Source organism: Corapipo altera, unplaced genomic scaffold, assembly GCF_003945725.1.
Source record: "Corapipo altera isolate COAL_440 unplaced genomic scaffold, ASM394572v1 52, whole genome shotgun sequence".
Lineage (NCBI taxonomy): Eukaryota > Metazoa > Chordata > Aves > Passeriformes > Pipridae > Corapipo > Corapipo altera.
Window position 1 is genome coordinate 1,696,993 of NW_020884930.1, and position 15,533 is coordinate 1,712,525.

General features: G+C 36.5%; 1 protein-coding gene across 1 annotated transcript in view; it reads right to left on the bottom strand.

The window, feature by feature from the left end:
- The window catches only part of CNGB3 (cyclic nucleotide gated channel beta 3), a 34,391-nt gene that overhangs the window by 11,769 nt on the left and 7,089 nt on the right, over positions 1-15,533 (bottom strand). The window contains exons 6-9 of the mRNA XM_027659123.1: positions 15,225-15,311; positions 13,488-13,552; positions 8,740-8,862; positions 1,259-1,400 (exon numbers count right to left, since the gene is read on the bottom strand). Coding sequence (XP_027514924.1) covers positions 1,259-1,400; positions 8,740-8,862; positions 13,488-13,552; positions 15,225-15,311 — 417 coding nt within the window. The remainder of the gene's footprint in view (positions 1-1,258; positions 1,401-8,739; positions 8,863-13,487; positions 13,553-15,224; positions 15,312-15,533) is intronic.

Consider the following 15,533-nt stretch of genomic DNA (forward strand, 5'->3'; position numbering starts at 1 on the left):
GTGGAATGGCTTCATCTGGCAGCTGCCAAGGATTAGTGTCAAGGATTCAGCCGTGGGCTGAATGTTACTCTTTATTACAAGGATGCATTTGATTGCAATGGGAATAACAATGTTTAAGGAAGTGTGCTAAACCAGGAATAACTCAGTTATTTTAAGAGCTCTTTGTAAACAGGAACTATAACAAACAAACTGCAATGAAGCAATTTGTGTGTTAAGCTTTAAAATTTGAGTCTGCAAATGACTACACTGGTTGCAAAAACTAATCTGCAAAATCTTCTTAGGGAACGAGGCTTTCATTGGCAATTACGAAAATTTAGGAATCAATTATAAATGTGAAAACTCTGAAGTTTAATTCTATGTACTTGTTTTCCAGAAGAAATATTTTATATGAATGCTTTCTTTTATTTTTGGTAATTCTTGTTTGTGGATGAATCTAAAATCCTATAGGCAAGACTCTATTTTGTGACAGTTACCTCTTCTTACACTTCTAAAGAGCAAGAGACATATGCAATTTTTGACTGTTTGATTGAAATTTTCAAATACTGTATTAAAAATAAAAATTAAATTTCAAGGTTTTTGGTTTTTTTTTATAATTCTTTCAATAACAGACATATACAAATCAAAAAGTCTGGGATGTTTTCTACAGAAACTGATAAGATACAATCTCACATAGGAACCATAGCATTTATTTTTCTGTAAGCAAGGTATTTTAAAACCTGTGGATTTAAAACTGGAAATATTTGGAAATATAACTGATTTGCTATGCTGTGGTCCTTTTTTTACCCTCCTGCCAAATGAAAATCAAGAGAAATAGAAACCAGTTAATTTTCAGATTAACATATATATTATAATTTGTGGAAGAGACCAGAATTCTAGTTCGGCAAAAATCATGGGATTTCCATTAACAGTATTCTATTGGTAGTAGTACTGAATGTGACTTATTCAACAACTATAATTTTTATATCAGATTAACAGTCTCTTTGGCTGTGAGTAAGTAAAAAAAAGGAATTATAAATAGTTTCAAGAATCATGTGTGTCCTGCAGAGTCTTGGCTTTAAATCAGCATTTGTGCAAAATAGCTTCAAAAACGGTATCTGATTAAACACATCTATTTGTCAGAAGAATAAGTAGGGATGACAGTAGAATAGAGGATGGAAGCTAAACTTTTTCCCAGAACTAAACCCCATTACATTGAATATATTATCACTACATTGCAGTAATTTGAACGTAACTTGTTATCGATTTTTTTTTAATGTACCTGACCAATTAAGCTGGAGAAGACAAAGACACCCATGAAATAATTCAGCAGTTGAAAAACTATCTCAAACAGCGTTTGTGGTTCTGCAAGGCCACCGATGGTGATTAAACTGCGAACCGCCCAGTAGTAACACCTCAGATACCTGTGGATACAAACAGCACTTTTATTAGAGACTCTAGGTACTTATGTGAAGTTAAACATATACCTGTCTGAGTTGGGCCTTTCAGTGACACTTTTCAGTTCAAAAGACTTTCAGCATTTTTATAAAGGGTTATGAATTTACAAATGCTACAGTTACATAAATCAGGTTGAGCTGAATGTTCTCACTGACAGCAAAATAAGAATATATGGGAAGTGCAGTACTTGCTTACTGTTTTCTAGTGTTACTGTTTTCTAGTAACATTCTATGTAGTGTTACAGATGACTCGTGTAAAAAATTGCCAAGATGGACATTACAGTGTTAGGATGCTACCAGTGAAGATGTCATGATGTTAAAAGCAGTGTAAAAATGTTAGAGACTTCCCAGAATCTCTCTGTAGCAGTATACTAGATGCTCAGACATCTGAAGGTCTCTCTCATGGCTTTCACGTGATGATACCAGTACGAATTTGTGGGAACGACAAATGCGGTGTTCTTCTTGTGTCCATTCCTACCCCTTTAGCCATGCTAGTCTTCCTCCCACTCTGCTTCAGAGCAGCCTTTATTGGCTCTACCTCCTGGGTTATGTCAAAGAGAAGTTACATACTTGCACAAGCTGTGTGTTTATCCAGCTTCTCCAAAACACTTGACTTATTCATCACTGAAAGGTTGATTCCTGTATTAACATCTCCTAGTTACTGGCCTTCACTACTGCTTCTGTCACCTTAATAAACACTTTCCTGCCTTCTCCACTACTTTGCCTCCTTCCAGGGGAGACCTGTCCATTGATGGCTACAAAAGCACTTTAAGACTTTTATCAGAATTCTCTTGACCTAGAATCCAAATAAATACAGCAGTAAGCAGTGGTCAGTCACTAAGACTCTGCTTCAATGAATGGCTTATATTAACTCCTTCATGGTATTCATCTGCTGTCTGTTACTTTTCATACCGTGTGAACTGTATGGACAAAATTTTTTGTTCTGTTTGTACAGCCCTCTTTGTACAGCCTTCATGACAGAGCCTATTGCATTCAAGTCGAATATTTCTATTAGTATGATAACACAAGTTTCTGAAAGCAACAAAGGGCGTGGACAAAATGTTTTGGAAAAGTGCCTTGGCATCTCTAAAATTCTGGTTTAAATTTCATTCTAGAACATGGCACCACAAGTAATGCAAATCATTGTCAGAAGTATTCTATCATTTTCTTCTTTTCTGAGCAAACAAGTCTTGGTTTAGGTATACTTTTAAAAGCCTCCTATTAATTAGAAACTAACTTGCCACATTTCTGTACCATCAGACTTCAGCTTCACTGAAGATTAGGAGTGGAATTTCATTTTCCTTAATTGTACAGTGAGATTTTCTATTATTTCAGCTATGACTATTGCTTTTGAAGCAATGATGACTCCTTCTATTTGTTGAATTTTATTGAGTTTGAAATAATAATTAAAAAAAACAAACAGGAACCTCCCAAACATTAAAACACAGAAGAAATACTTTTGGGGATGTTCATTTTGAAATAGAAATTCTAGCATGCATCTTCTTATGCTTACCCTGAATCTGAGACCACCTGATCTGCTTGGAGACCTTGGGTGTACATTTTGTTTATTTCTCTCTGCTTTTAAACTCCTCTCTTGTTAAGATATGAACTCCACTACTATTAATAAGTGGTTCCCGTGATAATACAAATGTAAAGTTTGTTTTGTGCAAATATGAGAAAATAATCTCAAAACCAATTCCAATGAGGGTTTTTTATTTAAATCACTCGAAAGTCTTTCCAAGTTTTTCACCTAAAATTTGCTTTACCAAGCAATTGATTTCTGCTTTTCATTATCAAGGCATTTTTTTCTTGGTTGCAGAATAATGAAATGCAGTAATAATGATCATATTTACCACAGTTTTCTAGTTTTAGATTTTAACAGCCGGAACTGACCATTTTCATTTAGAGTCCTTAAATTAAAAAATTCATTACATATTTGCTGTTGTATCATTTTTATGCAAAATGAACCTTGGGCTTATACCCATATAATATTTTCACCTGGGTTAAAAAAAAAAATCAAATATGCATGTTTCCAGTGAAGTATGCATAAGTTGAAACTTCATCCTAGAGTTCTGTAGCATAAAAAAATAGTAAGAAAAAGATGCAGATCTGTTTTGGAAGAATGACAGATTTGAGTATAAAATGAGGCCTCTAGTTTGGCTAATATGAATTACCATATAAGGCATATTAATATCATATTTGTTTGCCATAACTGAGAATGCTGTAGTGCTTGAAACATGTATAATTTAGTAATATAAAAGTAAAGAAATTAACATTACTTCTATTCTAGTTACTACAGGAAACAAAAGTAATTAACTAACTCCTTCACCTACAATGGCCCTGCATGCTAAGCTTGCTGACTCCACCATGACAGACAATATAATCTTATTTCTGGGAATGCCTACACAGAATGAAAGGAGCTCCTCAGAGGAATTTTTCTTTACACTGTTGTATATACAAAACGTGAGAGTTTTTTTGATATCTGCCTACTCCTTTCTGAAGATGTAGTTAATACACTATATTCTTCTTAATTTTACTTAAAAAGAAACTTTCTACTGGCATACTGGCAAAGTCAGATGATATTCACTATCTCTTAGGGACAGGTTTTCTGCATTTATGCATTTTTGGTTTTATTTTAATCTGAAAGTTACACAGTTGAAATACAGAGCAGCTTGCTTTCTTCCCTAATAAAGGGAAAAATGAGATTGTAAATTCTGTTTAAGGAAACCCAGGAAAAACAGACTCCTGTTTCAACAGTATTAGCAGCTCTGCTTCCTGCTAGCTTGTGTCTGGAAACCATCACTGTTCACCGTACAGCTTACTACCCTGCTATAAATTTACTGTTGAAGCAAACAACATGAGACAAGAAAGGGATTTTTCCCTCTGCTCATCATAGAGAGTATGTTTATCCTTCAGGCAATCAACTATTAGATTTTTCCCTAAAATAAGTCCAAGGTATGAAAACATTCAGGAATACTGCAAATCAGTTACCTTATAATATTATGCCAATAGAAATATCTTTTACATAAAAGTCGATTTTAAAATACACTAAACTTCTTACATGGTTTTGGTTAATATGGGTAAATCAAGTCTTTGTGCACGTGGCTCTCAGTTTTTCGGGTTTTATTTACATGCTCATTTCAGCCCAGGGAAGCATTATTTCAGGGCTATCACATTTGACCCTTTCACATTACAATCAAGATGGGTTTAAGCAGAGTAAAGAAGTGGCCTTTATAAACTGGTAATCTAATGACCTCCTTGGTACCTCTTTTTCTAGAGTGATCTGCCCATCAGGTAGCTGTGGGTGTGATGATCTCAGACAGAATGGAGTAAACTAGAAAGCTTTTGCCTAAAATGTATGGCTTCAGGTAGCAGGTCTGAAAGCCTTGGGTGTGTGATATATGAGTTGGGCTGTGCATTCACAGCTTGTCTGGAAGTACAAAACTTTGTACAGCAAGTGCTGTGATTCTAACACAACAGACCTATTGCAAGAGCAATGTACAGCTGATACCCATGAGACACATTTTAAGATTTACCAGTCTCACTGCTCATTGGACAATGCATACTAAAGAAGTGGAGTTGTTTTAGACACATACAGTGACCATTTTCTTAGTGGACTTACAGATGTCCACTAAGTCTGTGCCCAGAGTAGGAGGGCAGCAAGCTACAGAGAAACATAATTGAGATGCAAATAGGTGCCTGAAAGAATTTTGCAGATTGCTTGTGGATGACTTGCAAACAGCAGAAGCATACCATGAGGAAAATGAAATTATTTGTTTTGCCTAAATTTACTGCTGACCTGGATGGTTTGCATGAGAATTTCACCTCCCTAGTTTTAGTTTCTCTACGGACAGTGATGAAAGAGAGATACTTCCTTCGGACAATTAGGAACAATGATATTACGTTCCTGCCTTGAATCCTTTTCTAAAGGATTTGTCCATTTTCCCCAGGAATTAGGGAGATTGATCTCTTACTTAGGTAGTTAAATTAGATTGTAAATAAACACATACAGTTCAAATTCTCCATTTAATTAAGAGGCCTTTTCAATATCATGCTGCTGTGCTTACATAGACTCTACACCATGGTGTCGCATTAGTGATGCTGCACTTCTGCATTAGGAGAGGGTGAGGTCTGTCTACCTAATTATATCAAGCTCAGGAGTGCACTTTTAATGCTGGGAACACCTTGTGTGGCTAATTTGGGTGTGTTACAGGGAAGTAAAGTAAAGTAAAGACTGCCTTTTGCACGTCAGGCTTTGACTGGAGGCTGCCCTGCAAAAAAGCTCAAGTCTTCTTGGATTGACACTAGCACTTTAGAATCTGGACAAGAACAGGAAAAGAATAGAGATAGCAGAGATTTGCAAAAGAGCTATTTTGATAATTTTTCTCATGGTTTGAGTGTGTATACAGCTGTTAGTTATGGATTTAATTAATCAGTTAGTATACCTGCTCAGTAACATATATGTAATCATATGTAAGCCTGGAAAAGAAAAAAAAGTATCCTAGAAGTGTTGACATTTTTAAGAACTGGTTTTAGCCATAACAAGCAATATTTTATGGACACAGCAGGGATTCTTCATAAAACATGAATGCCAGATCATTTGCTTTGGGTCAATGTAATCTGAGACCACTAGAATTTTGGTTTATTTGTCAAACTATTTACTGTCATTTTTTAAAATTAGCTAGGTAGCTATGTTTGCCTAATCTTCTTTCTGAATGTGTTCCCAGTCTTTGTGAGACTATTTTGCTTCAAATATTGTCAACCCTGAATGCTATGTGAAAGGAAATTATGTTGTGCCATAATATATTCCCCAGCACTGGTCAATTTTCATGACAGATTTTCCCCATACTGTTCTTAAATCCTGCTCTCCAAATAAATGAATACCTAGATACCTGGAAGTATCTTATTTGATAGGTTTAAGTTCAGATTGCATCTCCAATTGTAACTAATGTCCACACAGTACCTCTCTGTCAAAAATCCCCGAATATTTGACAATTAGATAATATATCATGCCTGATTCTCTAAGGCAATGATTATTCCATACAGAAGGCATTTGCTGTTAGTGGGATACAAAGCTATACTTTATTAAATGCAGCTCAGCCTGGGTTCTTTGGGGTTCCATGTACATGGCACCATATAATCAAGTGTGAGTTAGATACTGGCAAAAGAATAAAATCATAAATTCACCAAGCAATGTCAGGATGAGATAAATTAATGGCTTAATGAGGTTTACATGAATATATGATAGAATCATAGGATCATTGAATGGTTTGGGTTGGAAGGGATCAACATCCCTACCATGGGCAAGAATACCACCCACTAGAACAGATTTCACTCAGACTCCCATCCAACCTGGCCTCTCTGGGCAACCTGTTCCGGTACCTCACCACCATTATAGTAAGGAACTTCTCCCTAATACCTAATCTAAACTTTCCCTCTTTCAGTTTAAAACCATCCCCCTTGTCCTATCTCTACATGCCCTTGTAAAAAAGTCCCTCTGTAGCTTTCTTGTAGGCCCTTTTAAGTACTGGAAGGCTGCTGTAAGGTCTCCTCAGAGCCTTCTCTTCTCTAGGCTGCACAGTCCCAAATTTCCCAACCTGTCTTCATAGGGCAAGTGCTCCTGTGGTTAACTTAGTAACTCTCCTCTGGACTCATTCCAATAGGTCAACAGCTTTCTTGTATTAAGATATATGTATATCCTAATATGTATTTTATTTAAGCATCTCAGTGTAATACAGATCTTGATTTACCAGTTTATTATTATTGTTTATAAAATAAATCTGCCCTAAATTCCATGTGATTTCAGTGTGACTTCATTTGAGAAATGTTTTTGTCTCCTCATGGAAGAGATATCACAAAATATTAAAAAACCTGACCATTGCCTCTGGGTACAAATGCATTGTCTGTGATCAAACTAGTAAATAACATCTACCAATTATTTCTCTGAGTGAAATGCCAAAGATTTTTGTCTGTGAAAACTAGGAAGACTTTCTTTCCTGTTCCCTAGACTTTTTTGAAGAAGCATTAAAAAACTTGAAGACCAAGTAAACTCTGATTTCAGAATTTTCAGATTTTTTTAATCTTACTTACCTTATTTTTAATTATGAGGAAAATATTCCCAGGAATGACATTAACAAAAATAGCTATAATGGAAATTAGTTTCGCATTTTTCTTGTCAGATTTCTGGAAACCTTGATCCTGCAAATAAATACCTGTCTGTAACTTCATTTACACAAATGGTCCCACTGAGCTCCATGACCCTGCTTTCAAATGCCTGACTGCAGTACTGAAGCTATTTTAGTGATGTGTGGAAACTTCAGACATGTAATTTTTTTTGAGATATAACCCTAATTATAAAAAAATCAGTACTGCTTTATATGAAGCTTGTTTTGCTTTCAAAGCCTCTTTTCTTATCCTGCAAGATAGTGACTTCACATTTAACTTGTGAAGTATGACAAAACTGCAGACAGGAGCACATGTCCAAGAAAAGGTGAAAAGTTCTTTAAAAGAAGGTTTCTGACAGCAGTAAGATATGTGATTTTGCAAAGAATGTAATTAATGAACAAACTGAACTTCTGTGGCTTTATATTATGACTTTTGAAATAAATAAGTGTTCATAGAAGTGAACCAATGAGATATGTTTTTATAAAACTACACACAAAATATATAATGACTTTGCTATTTTCTCTTAGTTCCTCTTAATCATCTTAATAAATGTCCCTTACTTGGTACCCAACCTAGTGTTCTCATAAGGAGAGTGTGGAAAAGTGTGCCAATATCCAGTCCTTCCCACTGGTAACACTCTGCCACATTTTTAAGCATGATCTTCCCAAAAGATGAGAGAAAGTTGGTGGAATTTTTTCAGACCAATCACCACAGTGTAGAGGGACTAAAATATTGCTCTTTAGTGGTACAATGCTGTGTGGCAGCAAAAAAACCCACTAAACTATTCCTCTCTTTCCTTTGAGGGGTTGCTATATAATCCTTCAAATGGTTCCCATGTGATATGCAATAAGTAAGTTTAATTTATGACCCTTGTTACTTTCTAAATGTTTAATTAAGTTGGTGCTTTACACTGACTCATAAACCTTTAAAAGCTGAAAGTGGTAAACTGATTATTCACTGCACCTGCCCTCCCAATATGTTTGTAATGAAAGCTGCTAATCAGCAGTCATGGTGCTAAAAGTTTGCTGTTCAAGCACTTGTAAAGTAAGGGCATACCCTGCAAGCAAAGGCTTGGGAAAAGGAGGGGGAGGCAGGAAGGAGCAAAATTAACAAAAATCTCTTGCAAGAGAAAAGGACTTACATGTTTCCTTCACCATCGTACACCCATCTGGTGCTGCCAAGTCCTTCATAGTCTGAAGCCCAATAATACAGGCATGCATTAATGTGTAAGATAAACAGCAAGTATCCAGTTGTTCGAATGACCCTATAAAAGTCAACAGATTCCTGTGAAACAACTTACATTTTTCCTTCCTTTTAATATAGATAGAACCCATTCCTTTTTTACATCAACAATGTTAATATTACGTGTGTAGTGGTTTGAACCTTGTTTTCCCCCAGAGGCTGAAAAGTGGTAACCCCCAGGGGTGGAGACCCCTGGAAGTTTTGAAGTTCTGCCCGATTAGCGCTCCTGCAGAAATGTAAACATATCACAAGCACCGGAAGAGAAGGGGTTGTAGTTTGGTTGGTTAGAAGAAGTAGCCATGATGTAACAGCCACGAGGAAAGGGGACCGGAGCCCCTCGGGGCCTCTGCCCCCCCCCCAGCCCCAACTGGGGGCTACAGAGACAGAGCAGAAGCGGCGGCAGTGTCCAGAGACTCTGGATAAGAGCCAGGACAGATAAGAACTGAACCGGAGGAAGCAGCAGAAGAGAGAGCCCGCAGCAGAACTTCGGAGTTCTGGGGGTAGGAACTGTACCAAAACCCCAAACTCCTTGAGACCTCCTGGAAGGAGGAAGATGATGGACTCTTGCTTGAAAGAGCCTTGGAGTGCTACAGCACTTGCAGAGAGGAGCTGAGAAGCTCAAAGGCGTCCTGGGAAGCTGGACCGGGACGGAGAAGGAATGCGGGGGGGTTGACCTTGGCCCCCCTCGCTGCTGCTGCTAAGCTAGCAGCCTTGAGACAGAGCACGGAGCTCTGCAAAGGGGAATTTGAATCCCCTGAGGAAGGGACTTTCACGAAGATGCCCCTGCATTTCGTGATATACCTGTGGTGACGCGAGTCTGGTCCCTGCTGGCAGCCCACAGGTGAGGCCTTCGCTTGGACCGAAGGAGAGTCGAGGGGCTTGGAGACCTCCTTGTGTGTATTGAACAGAGATCCAGCTACAACAATCCAGTTACTGCTGCATGCATGAGATGAGGAGACCTGCTGCCTTAGAAGAGATTCCTGAGAGACTGGAAGGGATCTGTCCTTCTTTCCCTCCTGGACTTTTATTTGGAGGGGAGAGGAGATCTGATCCATTGTAAATACTATATGTCATGGTAGAGATAGTTGTGATCGTGTGTATAATGTGTTATAGTATTTATTTGTACAGTCATTGTAATATATTCCCTTTCCCCCATTCTGAGTCTGGTTGTGTTTTGTCTGGAAAAAAACCCATCTCACATTAGGTTGAGATGTGGGAGGGGGGATGGAGCTAGGGAATTGGATTTTGGGGCTATCTCAAACCATGACAACGTGTCTACTGGGTAGTTCCCCATCTGTATTGATTCTATGAAAAAAATAGCTGGCAGTTACCCATCTCTAACATTTGTCCAAAGAAAAAAAATGTCTTTCCTGGAATATTTGACATGGAGTAACTGTTAAATTATGGTTCCCCGAGGAGTTTATAATCAACTTCTTTAAATGGCTATGAATATTTACACAAATTTGAAGCTACATTAATGAGGCTAGAGGGTACAAACTAATGCATTTGACAAACTCTCTTCAAGATAGGCTCTAAACTTGAGAACCAAAGCTGAATTCATTTCTGAGGCCAGAAATGAACTGCTTTGAAAGAGCTGTGCTAGGAAGCCTGCAGTAGATTCTCTCAAATTTAGTGTTTACAGCAGGAGTTACATCACTCCTAATCCCAGTTCTTATGCTTATGGCCAGTTCTTTGAAGAATACCAATGATGAACTACTTAAGTACAAAGCAGCTTTTTGTTTTATACAATAATGATCTCATCGTATATCCTCTGTTCAGTGAATGGGGATCAAAAGAAAGATCTTCTGGATTTAAGTCTCCATTCAAATATTCATACAAGCAGGGGATAAATAAGCAGGGAAAGTACAAGACTTGCCTAAACATAGAGAAACTGGTATGTAATTAGTTTATCTGCTACAACTAGAATTCAACTCAATTTGGAGCGCAGAATAACTGAGTATGTGGTTTTATGAAAATTTAATAAGATCTAAATATGTTTGGTCTATAAACCAAGTTAATGGGAGATAATATCAACCATTACTGTGGTCGGTTCTGTATTATGCACTCCTTTGCTGGTTCTTCAGGTGCCGTTGCATGCCCTCCTTGACCTCTCCATGCAATCTACCTAAGTGTCCTCTTCTTCTTTGTGATGCTGACAAATGAATGCCACTTCTCTGTTTAAAAGCTGGTGTGCTTCCAGGACAGCTCTGTTTAGGATTGCAAGCTATTGAGAACAGCAGATAGCCATTGTGATCTATCAATATTGCAATATTGACCATACAAGGTCTTGTGTACAAATTTGAATCCATTCAAGTGGACTTCTGAGATCTGAGTGAGGATTCTGGAAGCCTTTGCTACAATATATTTTATATTTCTCTAGACACACATTGAATCTATCACAATGGATAGATAAAATGTAAGTAACCTTTGCCAGCTCTATTCCTACAAACTCAAACTAATTAGTTCGAGAAGAGAATCTACCCACGCACATACACTTGCCTTGTAGAAGTTTAGTTTGATATTATTTAGTTAATTGGTGACTTATTGCTCAAATTATGACTATACCGGGATCTCAGGCCAAAGCAACATTGCTACATTAAAATTAAATGCAGTAGTTTGCACAGAAAGCCTGACTTTTTTAGACTTTTTAGCTCCCGCTTATGTTCTTCTTCTGTATAACTACCCCTGTTCTCCATTTGTTGATGAGCAAACCAGGAGTTGGTGTTTCCTGAAGTATGAGGTAGAAAATAGATTCATTTTGTAATATTTAGATTCTGGAATTTACATTCTGCAAGTGATTTAATACTGAAAATCTAAGTGGGCCTGGGACCAGGAAGCAAAGACACCAGAAGCAACACACAGTTGTGGAAACTCAACCAATATCATACTAAAGAAATGTCTAATAAGGTAAAGAGCTTTGCAGAGTAGCTGACTCTGTCTTTCCATCTGCTGTCTTTCCATCTCTGTCTTTCCATCTGCTATATTTCACAGGACCAGTGAAATCTTACTCACATCCCTTTCTCAACTTCTCCTCTGAACAATCATTTCTCATTCCATACTTTTATATAGTTTGAAACTCTGTCCCTTGTAAAGCTGTTTATTTTAGTGAAAATGAGTTTGCAAATTTGTTCCCATTTCTTTGAAATCCATGTAGACACAACATTATTGTTATATATAAACTAACTACTTTATCCAGAATTATCTGTATATAAAAACTTTATCTCCTAGTACTTATGGCAAACATTATAGGAGATATAGAAAAGTCATTGAGTTATTACTCCAAAATGCAAAAGACGTAATATGGAAAACACTTAATTAATTTAAAAACATTTACCTTTAAAACTTACAACATTAGAAAAAGTTAAAAACCATAAGCAGAAGAAAACCCATTCTTTTTAATGAAATTAGAAAATGGAGAAGATAGAGAAGCAATGATTCAGACACTGACATCTGTGGAAATTCAGAAAAATCCTCTCTTGAACCATCAAGAATTAAAAAAAAAAGAAAAGAAAAGAAACCCAACCAAACCACAAAAGAGTCTTCCATAACAGAAAAGAGAGGGCATTATGTAAGAATATGTCTATATTCTTACATAAGAATAAGCTTTATGAAGGTCAGCATCTCAAAAACACTTTCATAGAACTTTCAAACTTCCGTTTTATTTCACAGGTACATGAAAATATGAAAGAAATGATGTTTCAACCTCCTTTTCATATTTAACTAGTTTTAAAATCTCATAAAACATCTCATTTAAATGTATAAATATCAAGTGTACCATTAATTGCAATAATCTCTGCAATAGAGTAAGATGGCAAACAACATATTCTTTTTTCTGCATCAGCAACACAGAGGAACAATACATGGCCCAAAACTGGGACAGAGAAAAGAATCTATTGGTGTAGAAATTGCTCAAGATAAACTAGGGCTGATGACATTGACAGTAGATGACAGTAATGGTGACAGAGTAAATGGATTCATTGGGTCTTAGCAGCATCAGTGACAGCTGAGGGGCCTGTCATATGAAACTTGCCATAACTATGTCCATGGACTGCTTGAGTTGCATCCAAAATTCTTCCTGTCAATGCAGAAAGTGAGAACGCAGTTCAGCAGACAACATTTATAATCACTATTTGAGAATTGTGCTGAGTTGGTCCTCATTCCAAATGTAGTCAATGCAGTGAAGGATCAAGTTTCTGTGCATGCCAGGTTCATAGGGAGAGCATGTTTGAAGAAAAATGTTGACACAGCCTCAAGCTCATAACTCTTATTAAGTACAAATAAACAGCTACTGAGGATTTGGAACTGCTACTAGCAACCTAAAGAAACTTCTTTAGTTCTTCCACTAAAGAAACTTCTTTCTGATACTTTTGATCAATTAAATTTTGGCAGGAGCCTCAGTTTGGTAAATATTTTGTCTGAACCAGGCCAACTGAACTGAGCTAGATTTCATATGTGATGAAGCCTTACATATATTATTTTAAAGATTACAATAAAGACATATTTTAAAAAAATTAAATTGAACAGTTAAAGACATATCATATTCCATCCAGCGCTTAACTGACAACTCATAAAATCATGTGATTTGGATCATATGAAATGGATTCTGTGCCCAACTCTGCATGTTACTCAAGTTTTATCAGCACATACCTGTAGATGTATGCTTTTTCCATAATAGCTTCCAAACGATCATTAAACTCAAAGAATGTGTTATGCTGAATGGGAAGAAAATGAAAGCAATCCAATCACTGTTCTTGAGTACACATCTTTTTATAATAGTACAGATATTAATTCACGTACACATTTTGAAAATGGATTTTTCAATAATCAAGCTTTCTTTAAACATTGTCCTAGTTCCAGCCAGGACAGGGTTAATTTTTGCAGTAGCCAGGAGGGGGTATGGCTAGGACCCAGAGGTTATTCTATATCACCTCACCTCATTGCTGGGGGTGGGGGAAAGAGGCTCCATTCCAGAGAGAAGCGGTTCCTTTTGACTGAGAAAACGTGGTGGGGGGAGCTGCGTGGTGTTGCCTATAGTTTTACCATGTGAATAATTTCTCTCTTATATCTTTTGTTATTAATATTGTGGCTGTTGCTGTTCATTTTCTTATCTCATTTTTTCCAGTAAATTGTTCTTATCTCAACATGTGATCTTCGCATTTTGTACCTCCAATTGGAGGGGGGGGAGCAGCGTATGGTTTTTAATGGGAATACTAAATTGAAGAATATCATTCCTAAACCATGAAAAACATCTAACTAAACAGTGAACTGAAAAGCAAAGATAAAAGTTGAGTTAAATGGTTTTTTGGGTGTTAAGTGTCCCATTAATCTGACTACAGAAAGAACCTTGCTGATTTGGTCAGACTGCTGCAGATAAAATGACTTCTACTTCCTTGAATGTATGTAATTGCTTGGACAACTTGATCACAGATAATTACATGCATTAACCCTCCTTTTTTCTTTTCCTGAAATTTCAGTAATTCTCCAGTAAGTGACCATATGTATCAACAGCCACATACTAGATGATTCTATGTGGTATCAACTGCAGCTGTATAAAATTCTTCCTATTAAGTATTTGTCCTTGACCTTTAGTGATAGCTTTTAATATCTGTATATTTGTATATAGATTTTTCTTTGTTTTTGTTCAATACACATCTGTTTGCCTAATATGGGGTCCTATTTAACTTTCCATTCTTTCATATTATTTCAGTTCTGATTTATGGAATGTTGAAATTTTGTTGAATATTAAAGTGAAGAACACCCTCATTTTATTATCAGAGTTCTTGTGTCTCCCCCACAATGTTAAATGAAAGACGATTCTTTGTCAACATATTGATTGTACGAAGGAGAATGTATTTAGCTGCGGAGAAGCCTGCTGTGTACCATGTTCTAATCCCTTTGCAGACCCTTCATTACACAATTCCAGGTGTCTTTGGCTCAATAAAAAAAGTGGGTTTATGCTTGATAAATATTCTGTGCATAGTTTATATCATCCTTAAAATTCCTTCCTTTGCTTTTAAACGCCAGTCATAACAAACAGAAAAGGAAAAATCATTGGCAATAATTAGTGATTTTTTTTAATCTTTGAAAACAAAACAGGTAATTTGAGATAAATTTAATTTAAATTATGTAAAAAAACCAGCTTTAATTACAAAATATCTTTTGAAAGTAGGAATTAAAAGCTGGAAGAAAAGTAAGAGAATAAACACTTAATTTGGCTAGACTATAACTTGTATTTTTTGCTGGTTTATTTACTGATATTCTACCTTAACCTGAAGATATTTTACAATTTCTAAATTTCATATTCCTAAATATTATAAAAAACTTTCTGTTGAGTTGCAAAACATTTATGCATGGTTAGCCATCCATCACTAACACAGAGCTTACCTTTAGCATCCTGTTTACTCTAAGTGCTGGATTAAATCCAAAGAAGAAGTATAAAATGTCAAATGGCAATACTGATATCACATCAAGCTGTTGAAGAGCAGAGAGGTCAATTTAAACTTCATAGTAATCATCATGTATTTATTTGCTGTCAAAAACTTGCTTAGATTGAATCATGACTGCAATAATATTTGAGGAGTCAGCATGCTAAACATGTAGCTTCCCAAAGCACTGACAGGCAAGATTATCTCTTTGAAAACACCAACAGCTTTGCCCTGCTTTTAGATTCTCTGTGCTTGAGATCTTAATCTG